This window comes from Danio rerio, chromosome 23 (genome assembly GCF_052040795.2).
Source record: "Danio rerio strain M-AB ecotype USA chromosome 23, GRCz13ab, whole genome shotgun sequence".
Classification (NCBI taxonomy): domain Eukaryota; kingdom Metazoa; phylum Chordata; class Actinopteri; order Cypriniformes; family Danionidae; genus Danio; species Danio rerio.
The window spans coordinates 23,830,368-23,855,085 of NC_141043.1; the positions used below are offsets into that span (position 1 = coordinate 23,830,368).

The 24,718-nt window shown below is 41.8% G+C and overlaps 1 protein-coding gene and 1 long non-coding RNA gene across 11 annotated transcripts; one reads left to right on the forward strand and one right to left on the reverse strand.

Moving 5' to 3' along the window:
* Positions 1–259: 259 nt before the first annotated feature.
* Positions 260–4,026, reverse strand: LOC147838190 (uncharacterized). Its single transcript, XR_015523455.1, has 6 exons — positions 3,927–4,026; positions 3,241–3,276; positions 2,911–2,985; positions 2,449–2,615; positions 1,947–2,136; positions 260–1,555 (listed from the first exon to the last, which is right to left on the reverse strand). It is a non-coding gene; the product is annotated as an uncharacterized LOC147838190 (long non-coding RNA).
* Positions 4,027–6,018: 1,992 nt separating this feature from the next.
* ttc34 (tetratricopeptide repeat domain 34) lies at positions 6,019–24,071 on the forward strand. 10 transcript variants are annotated; one of them, XM_087306929.1, is made up of 11 exons: positions 6,019–6,181; positions 6,470–6,521; positions 8,148–8,442; positions 8,523–8,814; positions 8,911–9,856; positions 17,565–17,787; positions 17,870–18,062; positions 18,411–18,577; positions 19,869–20,142; positions 21,793–22,007; positions 22,086–24,071. In XM_087306929.1, the coding sequence occupies exons 3-11, from the start codon at positions 8,404–8,406 to the stop codon at positions 22,620–22,622; spliced, it is 2,886 nt and encodes a 961-aa protein (XP_087163055.1). In that variant the 5' UTR covers positions 6,019–6,181; positions 6,470–6,521; positions 8,148–8,403; the 3' UTR covers positions 22,623–24,071. The 10 variants fall into 10 exon arrangements, 8 of the variants coding, with proteins under 8 accessions (XP_087163055.1, XP_087163051.1, XP_087163053.1 ...); XR_015523425.1 differs by having other exon boundaries at positions 8,148–9,856; positions 22,086–22,876; positions 23,697–24,071; XM_087306925.1 differs by having other exon boundaries at positions 8,148–8,814.
* Positions 24,072–24,718: the final 647 nt, after the last annotated feature.

The following is a 24,718-nucleotide window of genomic DNA, read 5'->3' on the forward strand; positions in this document are numbered from 1 at the left end:
TTTGTACCTTTAGGGGTACAATGGCTTGTCACTGGGGCAGTACCCTCAAGGGTACACCTGTTGTACCCTTTCACATGGGTACATATTTGTACCCTAGCAATATGTACCTTAATGGGTCAAATATGTACCTCTGCTGACTAATTTGTACCTTACTTGGGCTATAGTGCAAAAATGTACCTTTAAAAGAGGTACAATTTCTCCTCCATAGGGATTAATTTTGTACCCTTTCATTTCAGAATTGTACTCCATACACATTAAATTTCATTTATCACATTTATTAAACATATTAAATATCAACATTTTTACAGGATGAATGTTTAAACATTACATCATTTTAAAATAATAAAAAGCAATATTTTTCCATGAGTACAAACTGCACGATAATTGTACTTTTATACTTGTAACATTTTATCACAAACACTCATTGAAAGATTCAAAAAAATTACATTGTCACCTTTTTAGAGGATGAAAGTTTTAAATTACCACAATGTCCTACCAGATGCATAAACTTAAAAAATAGCTGCTTAAACATTTTATGAAACAGCAAAAAAGCTTAATATTATTTTTTAACACCAGTACATCCCATTTCACTGAGCATTTTTACCAATGTAACAAAGTAATTTTTCTAACAGCACTAGACCTCATGAAGTATATTTCTGTTAGTGCACTGCATTCTACATTTTTCTAAAAGCATCAAGAATCTCAAAGCAATCTTTTTCCATACAGTACATTGAAACATGTCACTTACTGTATACCCTTAATCATTTTAGATCTCAAAAACACATTTGATCAAACAGTATTACACATTTGATTTAAAATTTCTAAACATTCTTAAACAGTTTATCAGCAGAGTATGTTTCAAGAGCCTGAAAGTCCGTCTGTCTTGGTTTATAACACCCCATTCAAAGTCAACTCCTAGTGTATTTGCATGGAAATATGAAACATACAAAAGCAGTATTATAAACTTGCCACACAGAAACCAGTGCAGTATTGACATTTAAACTGTATTTCATTAGGAAAGAGTCATTTCTTCTCCATTAGCAGTCTCACATGCTCACAAAAACAGTTCAATTTGAACACCTGAATGTGTCAATCTCATCAAGGATGTTGGGCGGAAAAAATTCTTAGCATTGTCATCTTGTGCTTCTCAGTTGATTTGGGCAATGTTATTAAAATGTCTACAGCTGCTAGTCTTAAAATACTGATGCAGACTCGAAACGCATGTAAAAAAGTAAATGCAAAGATCCAAGCATTGCTGTTTGATGCAGACCCAGCAATACCAGTTCTCTCGGACAGCTGCACTGAGTTGTTTTTCTTGTAATTTTGGATCTCCATCTTCACACCATTGCTAATCTTCAAATTTAAATTGTTGTTCCATCTCGGGGAGTTGCTGATGTTCATCCTTTGCATTCTTTATGTAGCGTGGATAAGCCAAGTTGAAAACACAGTAAACGGCGAAGGATGTAATAATGCCTTTTAACTCCTAATCTCCAACACTTTGCAAAGGACTTTCAACCATCTGTAGAGGTGGGTAAGGAGCATCATCATCACCCCACTGTGAAAAGAAAAAGAAAAAAGACATCAATAAACAATGTAAAATCTGTCAGAACTGCATAACATCTATCAGAGTATTATAAAGTGTTTAACCAACAGTACCCAAACCTCTTCCAGTGTAATTACTGTAAGCAATCAACTTTCTCTTTAAAGATATGGGGGAGCAGAATTAGAGCACGAAAGTCTGAATCTATTGTAAAATAAAATCATCCATTTATTTTAATTTCGGCTTAGTCCCTTTATTAATCTTTGGTCGCCACAGCGGAATGAACCGCCAACCTATCTAGCATGCGTTTAACGCAGCGGATGCCCTTCTAGCTGCACTGGATCCATCACTGGAAAACACCCATACACACTTATTCACACACATACATATGGTCAATTTAGCTTACCCAATTCACCTGTAGCACGTCTTTGGACTTGTTGGACTTGGACTTGTGGAGGAAACCGGAGCACCTGGAGGAAACCCACGTCAACATGGGGAGAACATGCAAACTCCACACAGAAATGCCAACTGACCCAGCCGAGTCACGAACCAGCAACCTTCTTGATGTGAGGCGATCGTGCTACCCACTGCGCCACCTTTAAATAAAATAAAGATAAATAATGAAGTACTCTTAAATGATTTAATAATATAAAGTACCCGTTTTTAAAATAAAGAAAAAAAATATTGGAACCTTTAGCAAATGCTGAATGAAAGATATTTAATGTATTTTTATGAATTACATTTTTTAAAGAAAAACATTGAGAAATGTTCTCTATATAAAGGGTTTGTATATAAGGCCTATGAGTTTAACCTTTCTAAATGCAGCTTGAAAAGGCACTTAATGATCCCATCCAAGAAATAAAGGTTTGATCTGCAAAATTATTATTATGTAAGTTTTATGGTAATACCTGTTAGATCATCTGCAAACTTCTATTCTCCTGCTTTTTTGTAGACTTTGGCCAGTGGAGATGCTTTTTTTCTTAATCAAGCTCAGGCACTTTTAGCACAAGCTGTCCTTGAAGCTCTGACTTGGTTGGAGATGGTTGATGAATGCATTCAGTCAGGTTCACCATGACTATAATAAACAAAAAGGAAATTAGTGATTCACTTTAAATAAAAACTATATCTAATATTCTTTGTTGCCATTTCCCTTTAGTTATCACTGTACAAATAGTTGTAAGCTTGAATGCACACGTGTTCACCATAAAGCTTGAAAAATAAAATATTTTTACAATAGTCATAACATTTATAATAGTCATTTGATCCTACACTTTGGCTTATACTGACATTAAACATTTAATTTAAACTGAGAACTGATTTAAAATGTGGGATCTCACTGACAAGGGTGTTTTTAATAAAGGGTCACACACCTTATTTCACTGGATACGCAGGACATTCGCATTACCCTCAAAAGATGATTCATCCTCACCAATTGCAGGAATCACCTATTGGATCAAATATAAGTCAAAAATAATGACAATCATAAAAATTCAAATTTAACTTTAACACTTCACTTTACAGTTCATAGAAAAAGGGAGATTAAATTTAAGACTGCACAATGAATTCCTAGGGAAAAAGTATATACACACACATATATACATATATATATATATATATATATATATATATATATATATATATATATATATATATATATAATTATTAACAAACAGATGAAAGACAAAATACTAAATACTTACGCTATTACACTACTGCTTCCTCGTCCACTTCATTTTCTGAAATAAAAAAAAAATCATGATCGGTGTGAACTTGAGGTTAACAGCTAACAAAAAAAAGCTTTAAATTAGCAACTCAAAGGTTTGATAAAGACCTGCACCTCGATCTGACACGACAGATTAGGACTCTCTTGAACATACGTTTATAACGTTATTTAAATATGTAACGTTACAAAATACAACTGCTATAAATGAACGTGGGTCGAGATATGCATAAACTAAAGTTATATTGTTTCAGACATAAAGGGGACAGGCATTCACTTCACTTCTGTCCTGAGTAAACATGAATGATAGCATGAACGTTAATGTTAGCTTCCCAACACTGAGAAAATTCTGAATTTATAAATAACGTATGCAATAAAGGCTTAACAACATTATCTAAACAAAACGAAATGTGTTTGAACTGTTTCTCTGGACGTTTCACCGCTGTTTTTTCAGCGTCTCGAGCTCTGTCTCATGGCCAGGTTAATTATGTGAAAAATCATATTTTCATTGCTGGTCAACCTTAAATTACAAAAGGGTCCCCTCACGCGGCAGGTAACTCGACGGTAATCATAACGCAGTTACATACACAAGGCAAAGTAACGTCAATTATGAATTGAATATGACCCAACGGATATTCACAATAAGTTTTTTAACATTAAACATACCTGCAAATGTCTGTGCTTCGTCTTCACGAGCGTATTCCAGCTCCTTTGAGTCCTTCAGGTCCATCCTCCATCGGCGGCGAGAAGAGCGTCAGAACAGTGCAACAGCAGGAGATTAACCGTCGCACGTAATCAGCTCGCATTATGAATGCACGGCGCGGGCAAAATCCTATTGGACAACACGAATTCAAATCTGCTGGCTGCCTGCTAATGCTAAACGAAAGTCAATGGACAATCCCCGCTTTGCAGACCCGCAAGTTTAAAAAAAATCATCTAATGTGTCACAAAATGTAGTTTTAAGAGTATTTCAGGCGAGAATGTAGTTGTTTTAAACTCGAATCGGCAGTTTATTTAAAAAGACAGCGCTTCTTTGACAATGTGCTTCAGTGAAAGCGGACTCTGTCAGCGGGAGCTTTATGATTCTCTCCCCCGCCGACAGCAGCATTTACTTCGGCCAGTCAATCTCGGATCTGCCGCTGGATTCAATCTCCCCCTTGTAGTTAAAACATTATATTTAATACATTTTGTGTATATCTAACGGCCAGCTTTTGGTCTTTTAAATCTATTATTTGTTCTCAGCTGTATTATTTTGGCAGTATTATTCTGTTACGTTTTATAATTGTTTTATTAATTAATTTATTTATTAATGCTACAATGTTGTACTCTGTCTTTGTTTACCAAGCTGGTTACCTTTAATTCCTATTGTATATATCTACTTTATACTTGTATGTCCATTCTAGTAGTTTATTAAATCTGATAATCAAAGAAAGGTCTGTGTATAATAAGCCATTTCACTTTACATTTAGGGGGATTTATGTTAACATTTTCTTAAATCAAAAATATTAATTTATAATATTTATAAGGCCATGTTTATAATATAATTAAATAATTTAATTTATAATGTACAGTTTTTTTTTTTGTGCATTTCTTCCAAATAACCAACAACTTATAACATAAATGAAGGACCATTTCATACACGTTGACTTGCTCCTTTTTCACACAAGTGATTGTACCTTTCTTTGGGCCTTAAATGGCCCAAACATGGACCCTTTGACAGTTGGGAACATATTTGTACCATTTTTACCCTTAAATGGTACATATAAGTATCTTAGGGTGCTACTTTGAACCATTGAGGGTGCAACTTCACCATTTGTACCCCAAGTGTTCACAAATGTACCCCAACCGTACCCTTTTTTCTGACAGTGTAACATCTTGGGACATGGAATTTTAAGTTTACTAAAATTAATAAACTTAATAAAGTTTTTCATTAGTCCCAAATAAATTATTTGAGCTACTATTTTAAATAGCTTTTGTTTTTAGTGTAAACTACTGGTCAAAAGTTTGGGGTCAAGTTTTTTTTTAATGTTTTTTTTTTTTTTAAGAATATTTTTCATCAATTTTACATGTATTAAATGTTTAAAAAATGGTTAAATTGTTAAATATTTATTAATATTTTAAATAACTGCTCTCTTATTGTGTCATTTTAAATTAAATGATTACAGTCATTATTGCTTTTATTATTATTACCAATAATAATAATAATAGTGATAATAAAGTTAGAGTGATTTCTGAAAAATCGTGCGACTAGACTAATGAAGCTGAAAATTCATTTTTAAACTCACTGGAATAAATTAAATGATAAAGTACTTTTGAACAGTTATTTTATAGTGCAATACCATTGTACCATTTTTACTGTATTTTTTGATGAAATACATGCAGTCTTGGTGAGCAGGAGAAGCTTTTAAAACATTTTAAAACTGACCCCAAACTTTTGACAGGTAGTGTGTTTTGCTGCAATTTTCAAATTTGTAGTTTTTTGACAGTATCTAAGTGTTTAATAGTGCATTCGTAGAAGTTTTTTTGTTTATATTAAGAACAGGATCTTCATAAAATGCAATGTTTTATAAAGTTTTCTTCAACGTTTGTATATATGAATAAAGATTTTAAAACATTCCTTGATTTTTTGTAAATAAGTTGATAATATAGCTATCTGAGTATTAACGTGATGGTTTAGAAATGTAAAGGGTTGGAAAGGTTTGACAAATATTCCTAGAGCACAGCATTGTTTGGTGAGTTGGTTTCCATAGCAGCCAGTGAACATGTTGCGGGAGGAGCTTTTGTTTAGAGAGCCGTAACAAAGTCGCGCAACAGGTGACTGAATAAACCTATGAAAACAACTGTACATTATTCTCATGTTTGTTGCTATGATATTGGAAGACAAGTACCGAATGAAGGCTGACGAATTGTGTCACACAGACGTAAGTAATTATAGGAAGTTTTCAAGACGAAACAGATGAGCATCTGTCAAACCAAATCTGTTTATCAAGTTGGATGTTATTAAGTTAGTCCTATGCCGTCTTAAATTTCGCGTTTTTCTTGTGTTTGAAAGTGTTTTCTTTTATGTTTCTCCTTCCTATCGTATTTCACTTATGGGGTCGACATATTGAGTTTCAACAAGAGCTCCTTTTTTTGCTTTAACCAGACAGACGTATTTTGAAAGACTTGATAATCTGTTATCAATCTAAGCAGTTTTATTTGTATTACAGCCCAGAAAAGAATGCTAAACTCGTATAAAGACTCGTACAAACCCACTGACAGGTGAGTAAAAGCGTCATTGATAAGAGACATACAGGTATGGTCATACAGGGGCAGATTTAGTGATTTTGGGGCCCTAAACAATTCCAGCCAAGGGGCCTATAAGTTCTAAAATGCACCTTTTGTACTTTAATTAATTATTTTTTTCTTATATCGTTCAATCTCATTTTCTACATTTTATCTTAATGCAAAATAATAATAACAAGTAAAAAAAAACTTCTAAAACTTTTAAAACTATTTATTTTCTTTAGATGAATTCACAACTAAACATAAATGAACTTTTTCGTTTTTAAAACTGAATCTTTACTGATTTGACTGCTGGACTGGTTCATGATTGTGGGGGACACATTTGTGCATATGTAATAATTACGTTAAAATAAAAATGTTTACACCCTCAGCTTACAAGATATGTTATAGAAAACAATATTATATTTAATTCATATTATCATTTGTACTTCTAGAAAAGTGAAAAAAGTCACATAACTGTTCACTGGTTGTTTATCGGTATGGGAAGAAACACTAGCTGAGCATATACCCTATTATAGTCAATGATGGATAATTCATCATTGGTAATAAAAAAACATAGTTCTATGAAAACAATAGTCAGTTTTAATTAATAAATGTAAATAAATAACAAAAATAAAGAATTCCAAGATTGTCACTACACAAGGTAAGCAGCCGCGTAGGGCCCCAGGAAATCAGGAAATTTATTTGGGCGCCCTCTGATTTCCTGGGGCCCTACGCGGCTGCTTACCTTGTGTATTGGTTAAATCCACCCCTGTGTTCATGTATTACTAGATTATAAAATGCCCTACTCTAAGTAGTGACAATCTTGGAATTCTTTATTTTTGTTATTTATTTACATTTATTAATTAAAACTGACTATTGTTTTCATAGAACTATGTTTTTTTATTACCAATGATGAATTATCCATCATTGACTATAATAGGGTATATGCTCAGCTAGTGTTTCTTCCCATACCGATAAACAACTAGTGAACAGTTAATGTGACTTTTTTTCACTTTTATACAGTCCCTTTTATAGCATCGATGTTTTAATATAATAAAAATACAGTTAGTTAAATAGACTTCAGCATTCGTTTAGTAGTTGAAGGGTAAACCGAAAGGAAAAGCCATTTACATGCATGTGCGTGTCAGGATCACCATGGCGAGCACAGAAACACCAATGGAAATACTGGAATAAAATAAATTTTAAAGACATGGGCCGGAAAAATGTTATTTAATGCAGTGCTTCTTGTACAATCTTAGACCAAATTCATAGTGTATTTCGTTTTGGCAGTGAATTTCATTGATTTTTAAAAAAAAACAGACCTTAAACGCACCTATTTCGTAACGGCATACAGTTCACCAGAAGCGTTTGACCCATGTTACTGACAAATTAAGAGTCCTTCTGCATGCTTCTGCATATATTTTATTATATATTGTAGTCTATACTAGTACTTATCCAGTTATTAATACAGAAAGTATATAAAGTAACAGTTCTACTTATACCAGATATTTATGGCCAGTATCTGTTCAATTAAACACTAGTAGTCAAGTGCTGCTGGCCACTATTCAAAGTCAAACATGAATATGTCTTTAAATAAAGGTTTTTAAATTTCTTTCAAAGGTTTTTGAGGACCCTTGAGGAGGAAATGTTATCAAACTGTAAATAGCAATACAGCAGGAGATGAATGGCAAACATAAAGGAGCAGCTGACCTGTGCAGAGAAGGAGACAAAATATTGTTCTCTGGAGACCCTGGCAGAGCTGCAGCTCTGTACACTCAGGCTTTTGGAAATCATGCAGGATCCACTGTAAGACATGTGCGTGGACTTGACACGGGTCATTTAGAGGAGGTGATCGCAACACTGGAGGCCTGGCTTGATGGCAGTTCACACAACTCTATTGAGGGTCCGAGCAAAGGTCTTGTTGCTGTATTTCTGTCTACATTATGCCCCAACAATGTGTCTGCTTCTCTTTATAAAATGGAGTCTGTCATGCAGGGGACAGGTCAGGCCTCAGATGAGATCTTTGCAAGATGTTCTGCTCTCCTCAAGGGAAAACAAACGCCCCAACCAGTGGGTCGTACACGCTTAGTTCTGGAGCTAACGAGAGCTCTGGCCTGCTTGCTTTCTGACCCTCAAAATCCCAAAGGCCCTCAGCTTTATCTGCAGGCCTTTAATGGGAATATATCTGAAACTGTAAGACTTGTTAAAGAAAGACAGACTCAACACGTGGAGCTAATAATTAAAGCCTTTTACCAGCAATTGTCTCCGAGATATCCCATTCTCCAAGGTAAGGTGCAGGTGGAGAAAAAATCATATTCTACACAAGCAAGTGAATACATTGATTCCTCTAAAGCCATTGAGTTTTTACTTGCCATTTCACCAGAAGACATCCGAATAAGAGAGCTTCAAGCTGCAGAGTTGTTTTCATCAGGAAAGTTCACTGAAAGTGCAGAAGCTTTGTCCCTGACTCTTGAACTAGGCGAATCTCAGGCTGAATATGCAATGACAGCAGAGAAGAGAGTTTGTTTATTGGTGAGCAGAGCAGCTGCTCATTTTGCAGCAGGAGGACGAGCAAAAGAAGTCTGCAAAGATCTAGGTGATGGCTTTGCACTCCATCCGGCCACAGCAAGGCAGCAATTCCAGAGTCTTTTCTCAGACAGTGGCATAGGAACAGCTGCCCGCATCCAGCTGCGTCAACAGGCAGAGAAGGGTGTCTCGGAGTTCAGGGAGGCTGTTCTAATGAGGCCTGACCTTCGATCTTCAAAAGGAGTGGAGTTATTGGATCCTGTTATCTCTCAACTACGAGCTCTCTGCCACTTGGAGCCGGACGGAGGAGGTAGGGAACTGCGGGTGCGTCTGGCAGATTGCCTCCTTCTTCGTGGTGAACATAGAGAAGCTCTTTCCATAAGTAGCCAGCTAGCCGCTCCAGCACAGCAGAGCTACCAGAACACTGTGCAAGTGCTCAGAGGGTATTCCCGACTTTTTATTGAAGACCATAAAGGTGCTATGGAGGATTTCCAAGCGGTCATCGAGCATAATACTCCTCACCCACCCAGCTGTGTTCGTGCTCTCTGTGGTAGGGGTATCCTGCGTATGATGGCTGGCTCACACTACCTCACTGCTCTAGATTATGCTACGGCAAGCCGATTGCAGCTGCAGGACGCTGCTGTTACTGTTAGGTGCCTGGTGCCTTGGAACTGCCGTGGGTTGCTGTGCACCGTTTTGCTGGAACAGGGAAGAGTTATGCTGGAGGGGGTCGAGGAGGAAAAAGCTGAATCTAATCCTACAGCACAAGAGCTTGAAGAGGGTCACATCAATAACAAACAGAGGTACGTTTGTATTTTCTGATTGTAAATGAAACATAGTCTTTTTATTTTTAAAAATACATTTTAGGTATTTATTTGTACCTTTAATAAAACCAATATGGACCCTTTGACAAGGTTCCCATGGATCTTGAAATTTATGGAATATCGTGGAATTTTAAAGAGTTTGTTTCAGACATCGAAATTCAGGGAATTGCTATACAGTACACATTCTGTAATAATCATTTATTTTCCTTGGGCTTAGTCCCTTTATTGGTCATGGGTCACCACAGCGGAATGAACTGGCTGTTTGAAATATTTATAGTATATCAGGGATTTTGTATTACTATACATTTTAGTTTTCCTTAATTTTCCTTGGGCTTAGTCCCTGACATTCATTCACCACCAATTTCTCCAGCATATGTTTTACACTGCTGATGTCCTTCCAGCTGCAACCCAGCAATGGGAAACACCCATATACACTCGTTCACAAAAACACTCACTACGGTTAACATAGTTTATTCAGTTCACCTATAGCACATGTCTTTGGACTGTGGAGTAAACTGGAGCACATATTTATTACCACAGCGTCCCCAACTGAGACTCGATCCAGTGATCTTCTTGCTGTGAGGCGACAGTTCTAACCACTGAGCTACCTTGTCGCCCGATTTCATTTATCAAAATGTAGTTTGTCTATATCCTTTTATTGTGTTGTTCCATACCTGTTCCTTTCACACTCATTAACTGCCTGTTTCTTAATTGAAGTGCAGTCACCAGACTGTAACTAAGGCTAACATGCCAGAAAAAAAAATTAGGAGCTAAAAAGCTAAACTGGGTTCTAAAAAGGAAAACAAAATGTAAAGTTTGTAAAACTGGTATTGAGCTATCAAATGTTGGACCTTATATGGGGAGTACACAATCCAATCCTATTTTAATAGTGGCTATTAAATTTCAGCAAAAATGATTTCCAAGCTCAAACATTTCAATATTATGCAAATCATGAACAGTGGTCTGTCTATTTGTTGATCATAGGTCATGGGAATTCAGCTTTTTAGTCAGTTAGAGAAAGGAAAAAGTCAGGAAATTTGGTATTAGGCTTTAGATACATTTTCATTTTCATTTTCATTTTTGGAATACAAGTTAAGATATTTCATAGTCAGTAAGGTATTCAAGAACTTCAAATTCCAGAAAAGCAAGCAAAAAGATTATCATTCCAAGTGATTTAGTGGTTCAACTCTATAATGAAAAAAAATGAAGTATATCTTTGTTTGCCTTTGTGTTCTCTTCCAAGACAGGCTAGGATGCATGTTCACTACAGGCAGTACAACATGTTGCCTTTAGTGTCAGCAGCGTCCTATTGCCCATAGTAAATGCGAACCCTAATCTGATACAGAAGACATAACCAAGCAAAGCTGTTTTTGTCTCCAGTTTTTGTGGCACACAAGTGTTCCCCTTCGGTTGGGGAACTTCAGTGCTATAAGTGGATTTGATCTTGGAAAATCCACGTATGGGAGGATTCGGTTCAGAAGCCGCTTGTCTGAAAGAGTATTGAACGGGCCAATGAAAGCAATGAATTGATCTTCATGAAGGTGATCTTCATTGCCAATTATCCCAGCATGTAAGCATACCTGGAGCGAGCATCCTTTTCGCTTTAGAGACTTTCTGATCGACTCGATGAGGGTTTCTCTTGCTGATTCAGTGACTTCAGAGCGAACGAGTGTCTCCCGGTCCAGAGTGGGTTTTCGCGGCGGCAGACGGTTGAGCTGGGTTTCTTCCTTGCCTGCGGTTCTTTGGGTCCGGTCCTCCAGAGCGGTGCATATAGTTGCAAATTTTCCTAAAAGAGCAACACAGTCGTGCAGCACGTCCTTTTCAGGATGGCGCTCTGACTGTGCGTTTCTGGATGCGGGGGTTTCCTGGCTCCGGATGATGGACACGATCACTGCATTACATGTTTGGGGGTCCAACATGTTAATGTGATGCTCACTGCGATGCCATGACCATTGCACAGCTAAGATTGCGGCTAACTTTCGTAAAAGAGCGAGCCACCCCAGTTGCCTCTTGCTTTGCAGCGGGCGCTCGGGCAGATCTGAGGGTTCCAGTGGGAGATAATCCGCCGCCCAAGGGCTCGCGGACCTCTCATTCCTCAAAGTGCTCCATCCAAGCTTCGGGCAGTGGGAGTGATCCGTCTAACCAGATGGTAGCTCTCATGCTCGCTGACACCGGAGATCAGATGTCCACCCAGATGTCCCATCGGAGGGTGGGCTTTCACTTTCCGACGAAGATCCTGACCTGCTCGCCCCCTCCCGGCAGGTGAGTGCCGTCAAATTGGATCCTGAAGCGGACATGTTAGCCGTGCTTTCCTGGGCTGCTTCGGCCGTGGGGTTGGAGCTGGTTCATCCCCCAGCTCCGTGGCCGGACCGACTAGATGGGTGCTACGTGGAGGACCAGAAGGCGAAGACTTCGAAGCCTCTCGTCCCCTTCTTCCCGGAAGTGCACAGTAGGCTCACGCAGTCTTGGAGGGCACCTTTCTCTGCCCGTGCTGCGTGTCCCTCCACCCTCACCACCCTTGACGGCGGAGCTGCCAGGGGGTATGAGGCGATCCGGTCAGTGGAGCGTGCTATCGCGGTCAATCTTTGTCCGCATGGCGCCCCTACTTGGCGGGGTCTGCCCCGTCTCCCGTCCAAAGCCTGTAGGTTGTCTGCCTCCCTCGGAGCCAGAGCTTACAAGGCTGCGGGCCAGGCTGCTTCCGCCTTGCACTCATTGGCCACCTACCAGCGCTACCAAGCGCAGGCGCTGGCCGAGCTGCACGAGGGCTGGTCTAACCCAGGCTTACTACTTGAGCTGTGCACCGCGACCGACTATGCTCTTCGGACTACTAAGTCCGCCGCGTATGCGCTGGGGAGGACGATGTCCACAGGAACGCCACCAATGGCTAAACCTGGCCGATATGCGCGATGTTGACAAAGTTCGCTTTCTTGACTCGCCCATATCCCAGGCTGGCCTGTTGCGCCTCCGGCCAAGCGGGCGCGTCGGACACCTCGAAAACAGGCAGCCCCCCCTGCCCAGGGCGCTGTTAAGTCCGGTAAACGGACCGTGAAGCGTCCCTGAGACAGGCCATCTGGAGAAGAGGAAACTTGCTCTTTCCCCGCTGGAGGGCGGGGCCCCGATTTCAACGGTACTTTTCAGTGCCACCAAAATATCAATGAAAGAGCATTTTTCCCCTTCCCCGGATGTGACAGCACTAACCTTGTCAGTCCGGGACGCGCTGCCTTCCGGCTCACGGGTTCTACGTGCTTTGCCAGTGGCTTACGAGTGCTGGGGGGACGGTCCCCTTTCCCTCAGCCCTCCAGCCCCCTCTCCGGAGTCAGGGTGCGGAGCCAGAGCGAATCGATCTCCTCCAGCTCTTCCGCGGGACCCTCGAGCTCCCTGGATCAGCACACCCACTCCACGCTACCCCACCGCTGGTACGTCTGCGATCGTAGCGATGACTCCATTAGCGAGGGCTCTGCCTGCCTGGTTAGCGCTGGCCAGCCCCTCGCGGTGACTCATACGCACAATCAGACTCGGTTACGCGATTCAGTTCGCGAATCGGCCCCCCCAAGTTCACGGGCATGTATTTCACCAGGGTCAACCGCCTGTCTGCCCCTGTCTTGCGAGTGGAGATTGCTGCCCTCCTGGTGAAGGGTGCAATCGAGCCAGTTCCTCCAGCCGAGATAGAGAGTGGGTTTCACAGCCCATACTTCATCGTACCCAAAAAGAGCGGTGTGTCACGACTAATTCTAGATCTGCGCGTTTTGAACCGCTGTCTGCACTAGCTGCCGTTTAGAATGCTCACGCAAAGGCGCATTCTCCAATGCGTTCGTCCTCGGGATTGCTTTGCAGCCATAGACTTGAAGGACGCGTACTTCCATGTCTCCATTCTTCCACGCCACTGCCAGTTTCTGCGGTTTGCGTTCGAAGGTCGAGCGTGGCAATACAAGGTCCTCCCCTTTGTGCTCTCTCTGTCTCCGCGGGTCTTCACCAAATTCACGGAGGGTGCCTTAGCGCCCCTTCGGCTGGCGGGCATCTGCATACTCAATTATATCCACGACTGGCTGATTTTAGCCCACTCACGGGAGCAATTGATTATGCACAGAGACAAGGTGCTTCGGCATCTCCGCCTATTGGGGCTTCAGGTCAACCGAGAAAAGAGCAAACTCGCCCCCGTGCAGAGGATCTCTTTTCTTGGGATGGAGCTGGACTCGGTCACCATGGTAGCGCACCTCTCCGGGGAATGCGCTCGCCTGTTGCTGGGCTGTCTGAAAGAGCTCGACAGCAAACTAGTGGTCCCACTGAAGTTCTTTCAGAGGCTCCTGGGGCATATGGCATCCGCAGCCGCCGTCACACCGCTCGGATTGCTCCATATGAGACCACTCCAGCACTGGCTTCACGATCGAGTCCCAAGACGCGCATGGCACGTGGGCACACACCGAGTCTCTGTTACTGCGCTGTGTTGCCGCGCTCTCAGCCCTTGGAATGACCCCTCGTTCCTGCAGGCCGGTGTGCCTCTAGGACAGGCATCCAGCCATGTTGTTGTTTCAACAGATGCTTCCAACACGGGTTGGGGGGCCGTGTGTTGCGGGCATGCAGCTGCGGGCCTGTGGAAGGGTGCCAAGTTGCATTGGCATATCAATCGCCTAGAGCTGTTGGCAGTGTTCCTCGCTCTCCACTGCTTTTTTTCTGGTGCTGGAGCGGTAAGGACGGACAGTATGCCGGCGTCGACGTATATCAACCGCATGGGGGGTATGCACTCTCGCCGCATGTCTCACCTCGCCCGCCGTCTGCTCCTCTGGAGTCACCCGCGGCTGAAATCGCTGCGCGCCATTCAAGTTCCAGGCTCGCTCAACCGTGCAGCCGATGTGCTCTCACAGCAGTAGATACGTCCTGGAGAATGGAGACTCCACCCCGAGTCTGTACAGCTGATATGGGCGCGATTTGGGGAGGCCCAGATCGATCTGCTTGCTTCCCCCGAGAACGCTCATTGCCAGTTGTTTTTTTCCCTGACTGAGGGCTCTCTCGGCACGGATGCACTGGCCCACAGCTGGCCTCGGGGCATGGGCAAGTATGCGTTTCCCCCAGTGAGCCTGCTCGCGCAGTTACTGTGCAAGGTCAGGGAGGACGAGGAACAGGTTCTGCTAGTTGTGCCTCTCTGGCCCAACCGGACCTGGATATCAGAGCTCTCCCTCCTCGCGACGGCCCTCCCCTGGCAGATCCCTTTGAGAGAGGATCTACTCTCTCAGGGACAGGGCACCATCTGGCACCCTCGCATCGAGCTTTGGAACCTCCACGTGTGGTCCCTAGACGCGAGGAAGACTTAGTTAACCTACAGAGTGCGGTGGTCAATACCATCACTCAGGCTAGAGCCCCATCCACGAGGTATGCCTACGCCCTGAAGTGGAGTCTATTCACTGGATGGTGCGTCTCTCGCAGAGAAGACCCCCGAAATTGCCAGATCAGTGTTGTGCTCTCTTTTCTCCAAGAGAAGCTGGACAGCAGGCTGTCGCCCTCCACTCTCAAGGTTTACGTGGCCGCCATCTCCACTTATCATAACGCGGTAGCTGGCGGCACCGTGGGAAAGCACAACCTCATCATCCGGTTCCTCAGAGGTGCTAGGCGAATTAATCCATCCCGCCCCCCTCTCATGCCCTCTTGAGATCTCACCCTCGTTCTCACGAGTTTACGAGCAGATCCCTTTGAGCCACTCGATTCAGTATCTCTAAGATTTCTGTCCCTGAAGACAGCTTTGCTGATCGTGTTGGCCTCCATCAAGAGGGTCGGGGACCTGGAGGCATTTTCGGTCAGTAACTCGTGCCTGGAATTTGGGCCGGATTACTCTCACGTTATCCTGAGACCCCGCCCGGGTTATGTGCCCAAGGTTCCTATCACCCCCTTTAGAGATCAGGTAGTGAACCTGCAAGCGCTGCCCCTGGAGGAGGCAGACCCAGCCCTTTTCTTACTTTGTCCAGTTCGCGCCCTGCGCATTTATATGGACCGTACTCAGCACTTTAGATCATCTGAGCAGCTCTTTGTCTGTTATGGCGGTCTGCAGCAGGGAAGTGCCGTATCGAAACAAAGATTTTCCCACTGGATTGTGGATGCCATTTCACTCGCTTATTCGTGCAGAGGTGAGCCATGTCCCCCGGGAGTGCGTGCACACTCCACTCGGAGCGTTGCATCCTCTTGGGCTCGTGCACGCGGCGCCTCTCTAATAGACATTTGTAGAGCTGCCGGCTAGGCGACACCCAACACATTTGCAAGGTTTTACAATCTGCGAGTGGAGCCGGTTTCCTCAAGGGTATTAGGTACCACTTTGGTGATTCAGGAAACAACTCGATAGGGTGTTGAAACACGCTTGCTGCGCCATTCTCCCTATCACGGAGATACGTGCGCCTTTTTATCTGTCAGTAAAGTTCCCCGTCAGGTGAGCCCTGCAGATTCCTCCGTTTCCCCCAGCACTCACTGGGCGGAGGAATCACTTGCTGGCCCACTAAGTTGTTGGTCTGCCTGCTGGTCAGCCCGTGTCTTGGGTATAGGTGCCTGCTATGCGTGATCCCCACTAGGCGATCCCATATGCTTATTCTGCCACGGTTAAGTCCCCCCCCCTGGGTGGACCCGTGTCTTCCCTCTCCACTAACCACTTTTTCTATGCGCACTCCACCTTCTTAGGGCTAGTCCATAGGTATTCTGCCATCTATCCCCCCCTTGGGTAGCGGATTGCACGCTTCCCAACGTACTGTCGTATATTCCTAGAATTATCTAGACGCTCACGACTTCTCAAAAAATATATCTAATCCGTAAAACTTCTGTTGAAGTGGGATAAGTTAGGGCCAGGGACACGTTGGAGGACCGGGCCTCCCATGATGTGGGTGCGTCACGCTTGCTTGACTATCCCCTCATCGAGGGCGTTGGTAAGGTGCAGTCATTATGGTCCTTTCCATAGTTCTCCCATACGTGGATTTTCCAAGATCAAATCCACTTATAGCACTGAAGTTCCCCAACCGAAGTGCTATACTCCGTCGCCATAATGACTGTCACTTAGCTGTTTGAAAGTCTCTTCAGCTTAAAAGGATGGCGTTTGCTCGCTCCAGGTGTGCTTATATGCCGGGATAATTGGCAATGAAGCACACCTGCGCAAGCTTACGCTGCCAATTCATTGCTTTCATTGGCTCGTTCAATACTCTTTCAGACAAGTGGCTTCTGAACCGAATCCTCCCATACGTGGATTTTCCAAAATCAAATCCACTTGTAGCACTTCCGTTCCCCTCCTCGGGGAACGAAAGGTTACTTCTGTAACCTCGAACGTTCTTGGAAGTCTACAAAGTGTTCCACTAAAATCATATGAAGTGTTTTGATGATGTTTTTTGTTCCTTTGCTGGATTTTAAACTTCTCAGACCTGTGACTGTCTATGAACAACGAGAGAGCTCTCTGATTTCATCTAAAATATTTTAATTTATGTTTGGAAATAAATGAAAGTTTCAGGAGTTTTAATTTTTAGGTGGACTAAATCAAGTGTGGTAGATGTGGTAGATGTCAGTTATAAACTTTATTTATTTGTATTAAAGATTCACAATTCAGAATTCATATATTCTGTATATGAAGTCTGTATTCATACAATTCAATATTCATATAATTATGTGGAAAACTAGCTTCACGAGAATTACTACTGTTCCGTTCAGTCTCCTGTGCTTCCCTCAGGTCGCCCATTGGTGTGCATGCTCTCGCTCTCCTCCTAATGGAGTTACAGCCCGGTACTGATGGACCCCAAATTCTCACAGCAGATGCTCTGTACCAGTTGGGTCGTGTTGAGGAGGCTTATAGACTTCTTCTCAATATTGAACACACAGCTCCACGACCACCAATTCTTGCACGCCTTGCAATACTGCAGTTGCATCGAGGCTTCCTTTATGATGCCTATCAGGTATTAAATTCTTTCTGAATGTGCCGCTTACCTTAGTGAAAGTTTCTTTTATGATGATGATAATCTCTTTGGTGTCTTACAGCTTCTGAAGAAGCTGATTAATTCTGGAGACACTACCTGTCTACGTCCCCTTCTGTCTGTAACATCTTTACAAGACCGAGCACTTCTAGAAAAACATTGTCACACCGCTTCCAAACGTATACTATGTGGTCAGCAAGCAGAGAGTGCTATAAGGGAAGCTGTGGCTTATTTGTCCATTGCCATTATGGCTTCAGGTAATGAGAATATGCTATAGTCGGAAACGGACAGTAATATTATTGCTCGATTTGAAAATATGTGTGATAATAACTGAACAGGAAAATGTGCAAATGCAAACATGATAACATATCACTGATTGAATCTGGATGACGCAGTTTCAATGGAAAAAAAAAAACATATAGCGGTTTCCTCTTTAACTCTCAAATATCAGTTCTCCATGTTTCCATTGTGCAATCTTGTTGTTAATGCTTTGTACGTCCTATGATCAATGATCTAATAATTTGGTAAAGAAAAAAAGATAACTCGGAACACTGCTTTTTTAATATTTATTAACTGTGTTATTTATTTATATGATTATTATTTAGGTGGTGGAGCAATAGATTCCCTCCTGGAGAGAGCAAGATGCTATGCTCTGCTGGGTCAGTGGAAGACGGCTATCTTTGACTTCACTGCAATCCTTAAAAAGCAACCAGATCATGTGCAGTCTTTGTGCGGAAGAGCATTCACTTATCTCATGCTGAACCAGCAGAAGGTGTGGTTGCAAAAACTGAAACCTCCACCTATGGGAAATAACTCATTTTGCAAAAACATGTTACATGATGGTTTCATGATCTAATGATGATAAGTATAGCAGTATACATGAAAACACCAAATGACGAGACACAAATTCCAGCGTTTAGTCATCCAATGTTAGCGTCTAAATAAGCTAATATTTTAATAGATGTAATTGTCATTCTACAACATTTTCCTGAATATAAGTAAAAGAGAGATCAAGCAATTAATGACAATTAATAATTACTTTCAGGCTTTATTCTCACATTTTTTCATCAATGCCAAATTCTGCAGAGATGGTAGTTTTTAAATGATTTTGTTAATAGTGTTAAATTGAAATGAATCCTTTAGCATAATTGTAGAGTGAGAGGAACCTATGTCTATGTTCATAACGTGCAATCATTTGTGTTTTGTATATAGGCTTACTTTAAGTAATATATACCATTTTAAAAAGCAACTTACACACCAATGTGATTTAAACAAATAATTTTCTCAAAAATTTATATATAAACTCACTGGCCACTTTATTAGGTACACCTTACCAGTACTGGGTTGGACCCCCTTTTGCCTTCAGGACTGCCTTAAACCTTACTGGCATAGATTCAATAAGGTACTGGAAAAATTCCTCAGAGAATTTGGTCCATTCTGACATGATAGCATCACGCAGTTTCTGCAGATTTGTCGCCTGTTTGACCACATCCCAAAGGTGCTCTATTGGATTGAGAGCTGGTGACTGTGGAGGCCATTTGAGTACAGTGAACTTATTGTCATGTTCAAGAATCCAGTCTGAGATGATTCGTGCACTATGACATGGTACAAGAGAAGCACCCGATGTGGTCTTGTGCTGCTGTAGCCAATCTGCCTCAAGGTTAGATGTGTTGTGAGTTCAGAGATGCTCTTCTGCATACCTTGTGCGCCCTCTGGATATTTTCTCTTTTTTGGACCATTCTCTGTAAACTCTAGAGATGATTGTGCATGAAAATCCCAGTAGATCAGCAGTTTCTGAAATACTTAGACCAGCCTGTCTGGTACCAACAACCATGCCACATTCAAAGTCACATAAATTACCTTTCTTCTCCATTCTGATGCTCAGTTTGAACTACAGCAGATCGCATTGTCCATGTCTACATACCTAAATGCATTGAGTTGCTACCATGTGATTGGCTGAAAGTTGTGTTAATGAGCAGTTGGACAGGTGTACCAAATAAAGTGTCCTGTGAGTGTATTTTGCATGCTTGTAAATTGACCCTGTTATATCAATAACTTACCAGGAATGCACACTAGACATACTGGCAGCCCTTCAGTGTGGTGCAAAGGAGGCTACTCAGAGCATGCTGTCCCTTAAAGACAAAGCTCGCAGACTCATCAGTGAATGGTTGGGTCAGCACTGTCGCAAAAGCCTGGCAGACATTCTGTTATCCAATCCTGTGCCCTGTCGGGAGGAGCATCTTCGAGAGGCCTTTCTGATTAGTGGAGCACTAATGAATACCGACTGCAGGGAACCCAGGTGGCACCTCCTCTACATAGATACACTGCTTGCCAAAGGTATGGAGCATACGTGGAGATCAAAATTACAGAACAATTTACAAACAGCTGACTTTTTTCATAAATAATGTTATGTAATGTAATGTGTATTTATATAGCTCATTTATTGTTTATGGCCATACACCCAAAGTGCTTCACAATCACGAGGGGGGTCTCTCCACACCACCACCAGTGTGTAGCATCCACTTGGATGATGTGACAGCAGCCACAGAACAACAGCACCAGTGCTCTCACTACACACCAGCTATTGGTGGCAAGTGGAGACAGTGATACAGCCAATTAGGTTGATGGGGATGATTGGGAGGCCATGATGGTTTAGGGCCAATGGAGGGAAGTCGGCCAGGACACCATTGTCGCACCCCTACAATTTATGAGAAGTGCCATGGGATTTTTAATAATCACAGAGAGTTAGGACCTCGGTTTTTAATGCAGCTCAGATTACACTGCACCAGGTCTGCATCCAGACCCCTATCCTTCCAACAGCAACCTAGTTTTCCCATGTGGTCACTCTTCCTGGTACTGACCAGGCTCAGCCCTGCTTAGCTTCAGTGAGTAACCGTCTTGGGCTGCAGGGTGATATGGCTGAGTTATCTTCAAAATTACCTGGCAAGCAACACCCGCTCCTTTGTCTTTCATGGACGACCAGGCTTTTTGGGAGACTTGAATGAGTGTATTGAAATTAACATGCAATATTTTAGAAGGCACAGATTTGAAATAACCAAATTCTCTTATTGTGGCTGAAAGAGTTTCCCATTGGCCTTCATTTGGACAACCTGCTGTGGTTGGGTCTTATCATCTTGCAAAATAAGTAAAACTAGAAAAACTGTGAGCTAAATAGGCTTTGTCAGATAAATAATGGAATTGCCACCACCATTCGGTGCCTGGATAACACATTGGGTACAGAGAGCATATTAAAAACTGCAGCAAATGCAGTATCATATGATTGAAACAATAATATCTGGATGCAGCCTTGATGATGCAAGCTGAGACTGCATATCTCAGTGATGCAATATCAGACACAATACACTCATTAGACCTACTGACGTCACTGTAAGGGGTAAAGTTAAGGGTGGGGTTAGGTGAGTGCATTAAAAAGCATTGGATGTAGCTCAGATTGCACTGCACCAGGTCTGCATCCAGACCCTTTCGATTGAAAATGAAACTTTTGAAAATTTCTTCCAGGATAAAGCATTTTAAGAACTGCCATGTGACTAATGAAATTTTTTTTCATCTCATGAAGTCAGCGAACATGCGATTTTCTCCTTTGTTTGTCATCTGATTGTGGCCCCTAATCTTCTTTTGCAGGCTTCTGGTTGGCCAACAAGGCTTTATGCTTGGGGTTATATTGCTACCTGTTGGTTTGGTAGAATAATTTTTTATAGGAGAAAGGTTTTAGGACAAAAAAAAAAAAAACAGTGTATGCATGGACATGGCCTGAAAGTGTTTTCAAATATTTATCATTGTTCAATTTTAAAAATGAAAAAATACAATTTAAAAAAAACTTTCCAATAAATAGGACTAAAATAGGACTAACCACTCCCTTTCCAATTTAGAAAATTGTAGGTTGTTCTCTAATTTTGATCTCCAATGAAGAAATCAAGCATCTGTATGACTTTTGTTTTACAAAATTGCCTTTTGATGTTTGTGAAGGGGATGTGAATGCAGCAGGTGCTCACCTGAAGCAGGTGTTTGGTCAGGAGCCTCGAGATGCCGCAGCTAAAGCCAGATGGGGCATTGTAAAGGCCTGGCAGCAGAACTACAAAGTGTCTGCCAGTTATCTGAGTGTAGTGGCAGAGAAAGAACCAGCAACTCTAGACTTTCTAATCAGTCTTCTGCAGTCAGCCCAAAGAAAACGCTTAGCACAGGTAACCCACTAATATAATGTTTCATTGATCCTACCTCTTGTTACTACAGTGGCTAATGAAGTGACTGTGTGCTTCCAGGCGGCATCTCAGCAGGCCAGCTGTGTTTCTGAAAGTGGCCAATGGGAGCAAGCTTTAGCTCTCCTTACATTAGCAGTGCGAGGGGTCAGTGAGATAAAGCTTCAGTACCTCAGACAGAGAGCAGCCTGTCTGGCTCAACTCGGCCTCCACGATAGGGCAGTGTCTGATCTGAGTAAAGTCATCCAAGGTCACACTGCGGACGGCAGAGCGGAGCAGAGGGTCTGGGCAGAGGACCTTTGCCGCCGAGGCCGTTGTTTGCTGTTGTGTTCCCATGAGGAATCTGGTTTACAGGACTTTTCTCAAGCCCTGGACCTGCACGAGGAGCAGGCACTGCTGTGTGTGGAAGCTAGTCTGGGAAGACAACGCCTTGCTGAAATGTATCTGCGCTTTGCTCTGCAAAACTATGGAGAGCAAAAACTGGAGAAGGCCTGGTTTTTGACCGAGACCGGGCTTAAAGTAGACAGCGGCCATGTTGAACTGCGCAGACTGAGGGCTAGAATAAAACGAGAGGTGTCTGGTCCATGTACTGTCAATTAATTGTGAACTGATGGTAACACATGGGTTTTGTTTTTATATAATAATTGTGGTTAAATGGGCGAGATTTTATAATCACAAAACAAAGTATTACTTCAGTCATTAAGGTACATAAGTGTCTTAAATTTTTATCTAAATATGTGGTGGAAGTTTTATTAATCTCAACATTGCTCAAAGCTCAAAGGATTTTCAAAATATATTAAAACATTAATTCATTCATTTTCTTTTCGTCCCTTTATTCATCAGGGGTTGCCACAGTGGAATGAACCGCCAACTTATCCAGCATATGTTTTATGCAATGGATGCTCTTCTAGCTGCAACCCATCACTGGGAAACACCCATAAACACTCATTCACACTCATACACAACAGACAATTTAGCCTACCCAATTCATCTTTACCATATGCCTTTGGAATTGTAAGGGAAACCGGAGCAATCCACGCAAACACAGGGAGAACATGCAAACTCCACACAGGAACACTAACTGACCCAGCCGAGGCTCGAACCAGCGACCTTCTTGCTTTGAGGCAAATGTACAACCCACTGCGCCACAGTGCAGCCATAAAAACAAAAATCCAAGTTTTTAATTATTTTATTGTAATGAATTTTCTTTAAAATAGTGTTTTGATTTGATCAGTAAATGTAGGCTCCTTAATGCAAATACCTAATCACAATGAAGCAACTGAATGCATTTAGATGGTCAAGATGATCTGATGAAGTTTGTAATTCACTGAAAACAACAATGGAAGTTGATGCAAGATGGGCTGATCTGAGTATTTTGTGATTTTTTTTTTGTGGTGGGCCGTTATCTTTCGTTAACGCAAGACCTACTGGCTCGAGGCACGGCTGGGTCAGTTGGCATTTCTGTGATGAGTTTGCATGTTCTCCCTGTGTTTGCGTGGGTTTCCTCTAGATACTACGGTTTCCCCCACAAGTCCAAATACATGTGGTATAGGCAAATTGAATAAGCTAAATTGACTGTAGTGTATGTGTGTAAATGCAAGATTCCATGGGTGTTTCCCAGTGTTTGGTTGCGGCTGGAAAGGCATCTGCTGCATAAAACATATGCTGGATAAGTTGGCGGTTCATTCCGTGGTGGCGACCCCTGATTAACAAAGGGACTAAGCCGAAAAGAAAATAAATGAATGAATGATTTGAGGGCTCGACGCACACACATGGTGAGGAAATATGTTTAGCCCTTCTGTAGTTCAGAAACTACTGCTTTCTTTCTGGAAACTGGTTTCACACCACACCTGTCTCACATCCTCTGCTTTCTGCTGAAAGCCCACCACAATTGTGCAGTCAGCATACTCTATGATGTGGCTGCAATGCATTAAGGTGTTAATGACACAGTTTGTGGTTGAGTTGTGAATGGATGACAGCCAAAAAATAATAATAATAAAAAATCCAATGTATGACTTAGACAGAGTTCAAAATAAATACTCAAATAAAGATGTCTTTCTTTTCTTTTTTCTTTTTTTTTTTTTTTTTTGCAGCTATTGAGCATCAGTGTGATTCTTAGCAAGATAAAAGTACAGATTCAAATCTGTAAATCAAATGACTCATAAATGATGTTTATCACGCTCGTCCACAAGAGGGAGCAGGCCAACTTCATCAGATCATCATCTTCTGTACTCGTACTAAAATGATTTATGGTACATAATACTTAAACCATAGTAAAAGACACAATAATTATGGATTTATACACTAACCGTAGTTAAACATAGTATGTGTAGTAAAACTATGGTTATACAAATGGTAAAAAAGCAACAACATATATACTTAATGTATAATAAAATGGTATATAAACTTTTCCCCCTTTTGCCATCACCCCCTGGCTTCTATGTTGTTAATTGTGAAATACTAATAAAAATCAAATCTATTTTACTAACATCTTTTGATTTCTGAAATACAGAACAATTGTTATAAAGAATTCATAGGTCGAGAAAGAAAATCCTTTACTAAATAAGGGAGAAAACAAATCTCTGCAGATAGATTAGGATAAATAACAGCTGCAGTTCAATGCAGATATGCTCATTAATTGGACATTCATTTTAAAAAGGTTGTTTAGGACGTGTGGGCCATTCATGAGAGGCGTT

Bases quoted from the DNA above. Each gene is read 5' to 3' on its own strand.
- ttc34 (XM_087306923.1), top strand. From the start codon at position 8,208: ATGAATGGCAAACATAAAGGAGCAGCTGACCTGTGCAGAGAAGGAGAC. The intron at 18,578-19,868 runs GTGTGGTTGCAA...ATAACTTACCAG, and splicing joins TCATGCTGAACCAGCAGAAG to GAATGCACACTAGACATACT. The intron at 22,008-22,085 runs GTAACCCACTAA...GTGTGCTTCCAG, and splicing joins AAAGAAAACGCTTAGCACAG to GCGGCATCTCAGCAGGCCAG.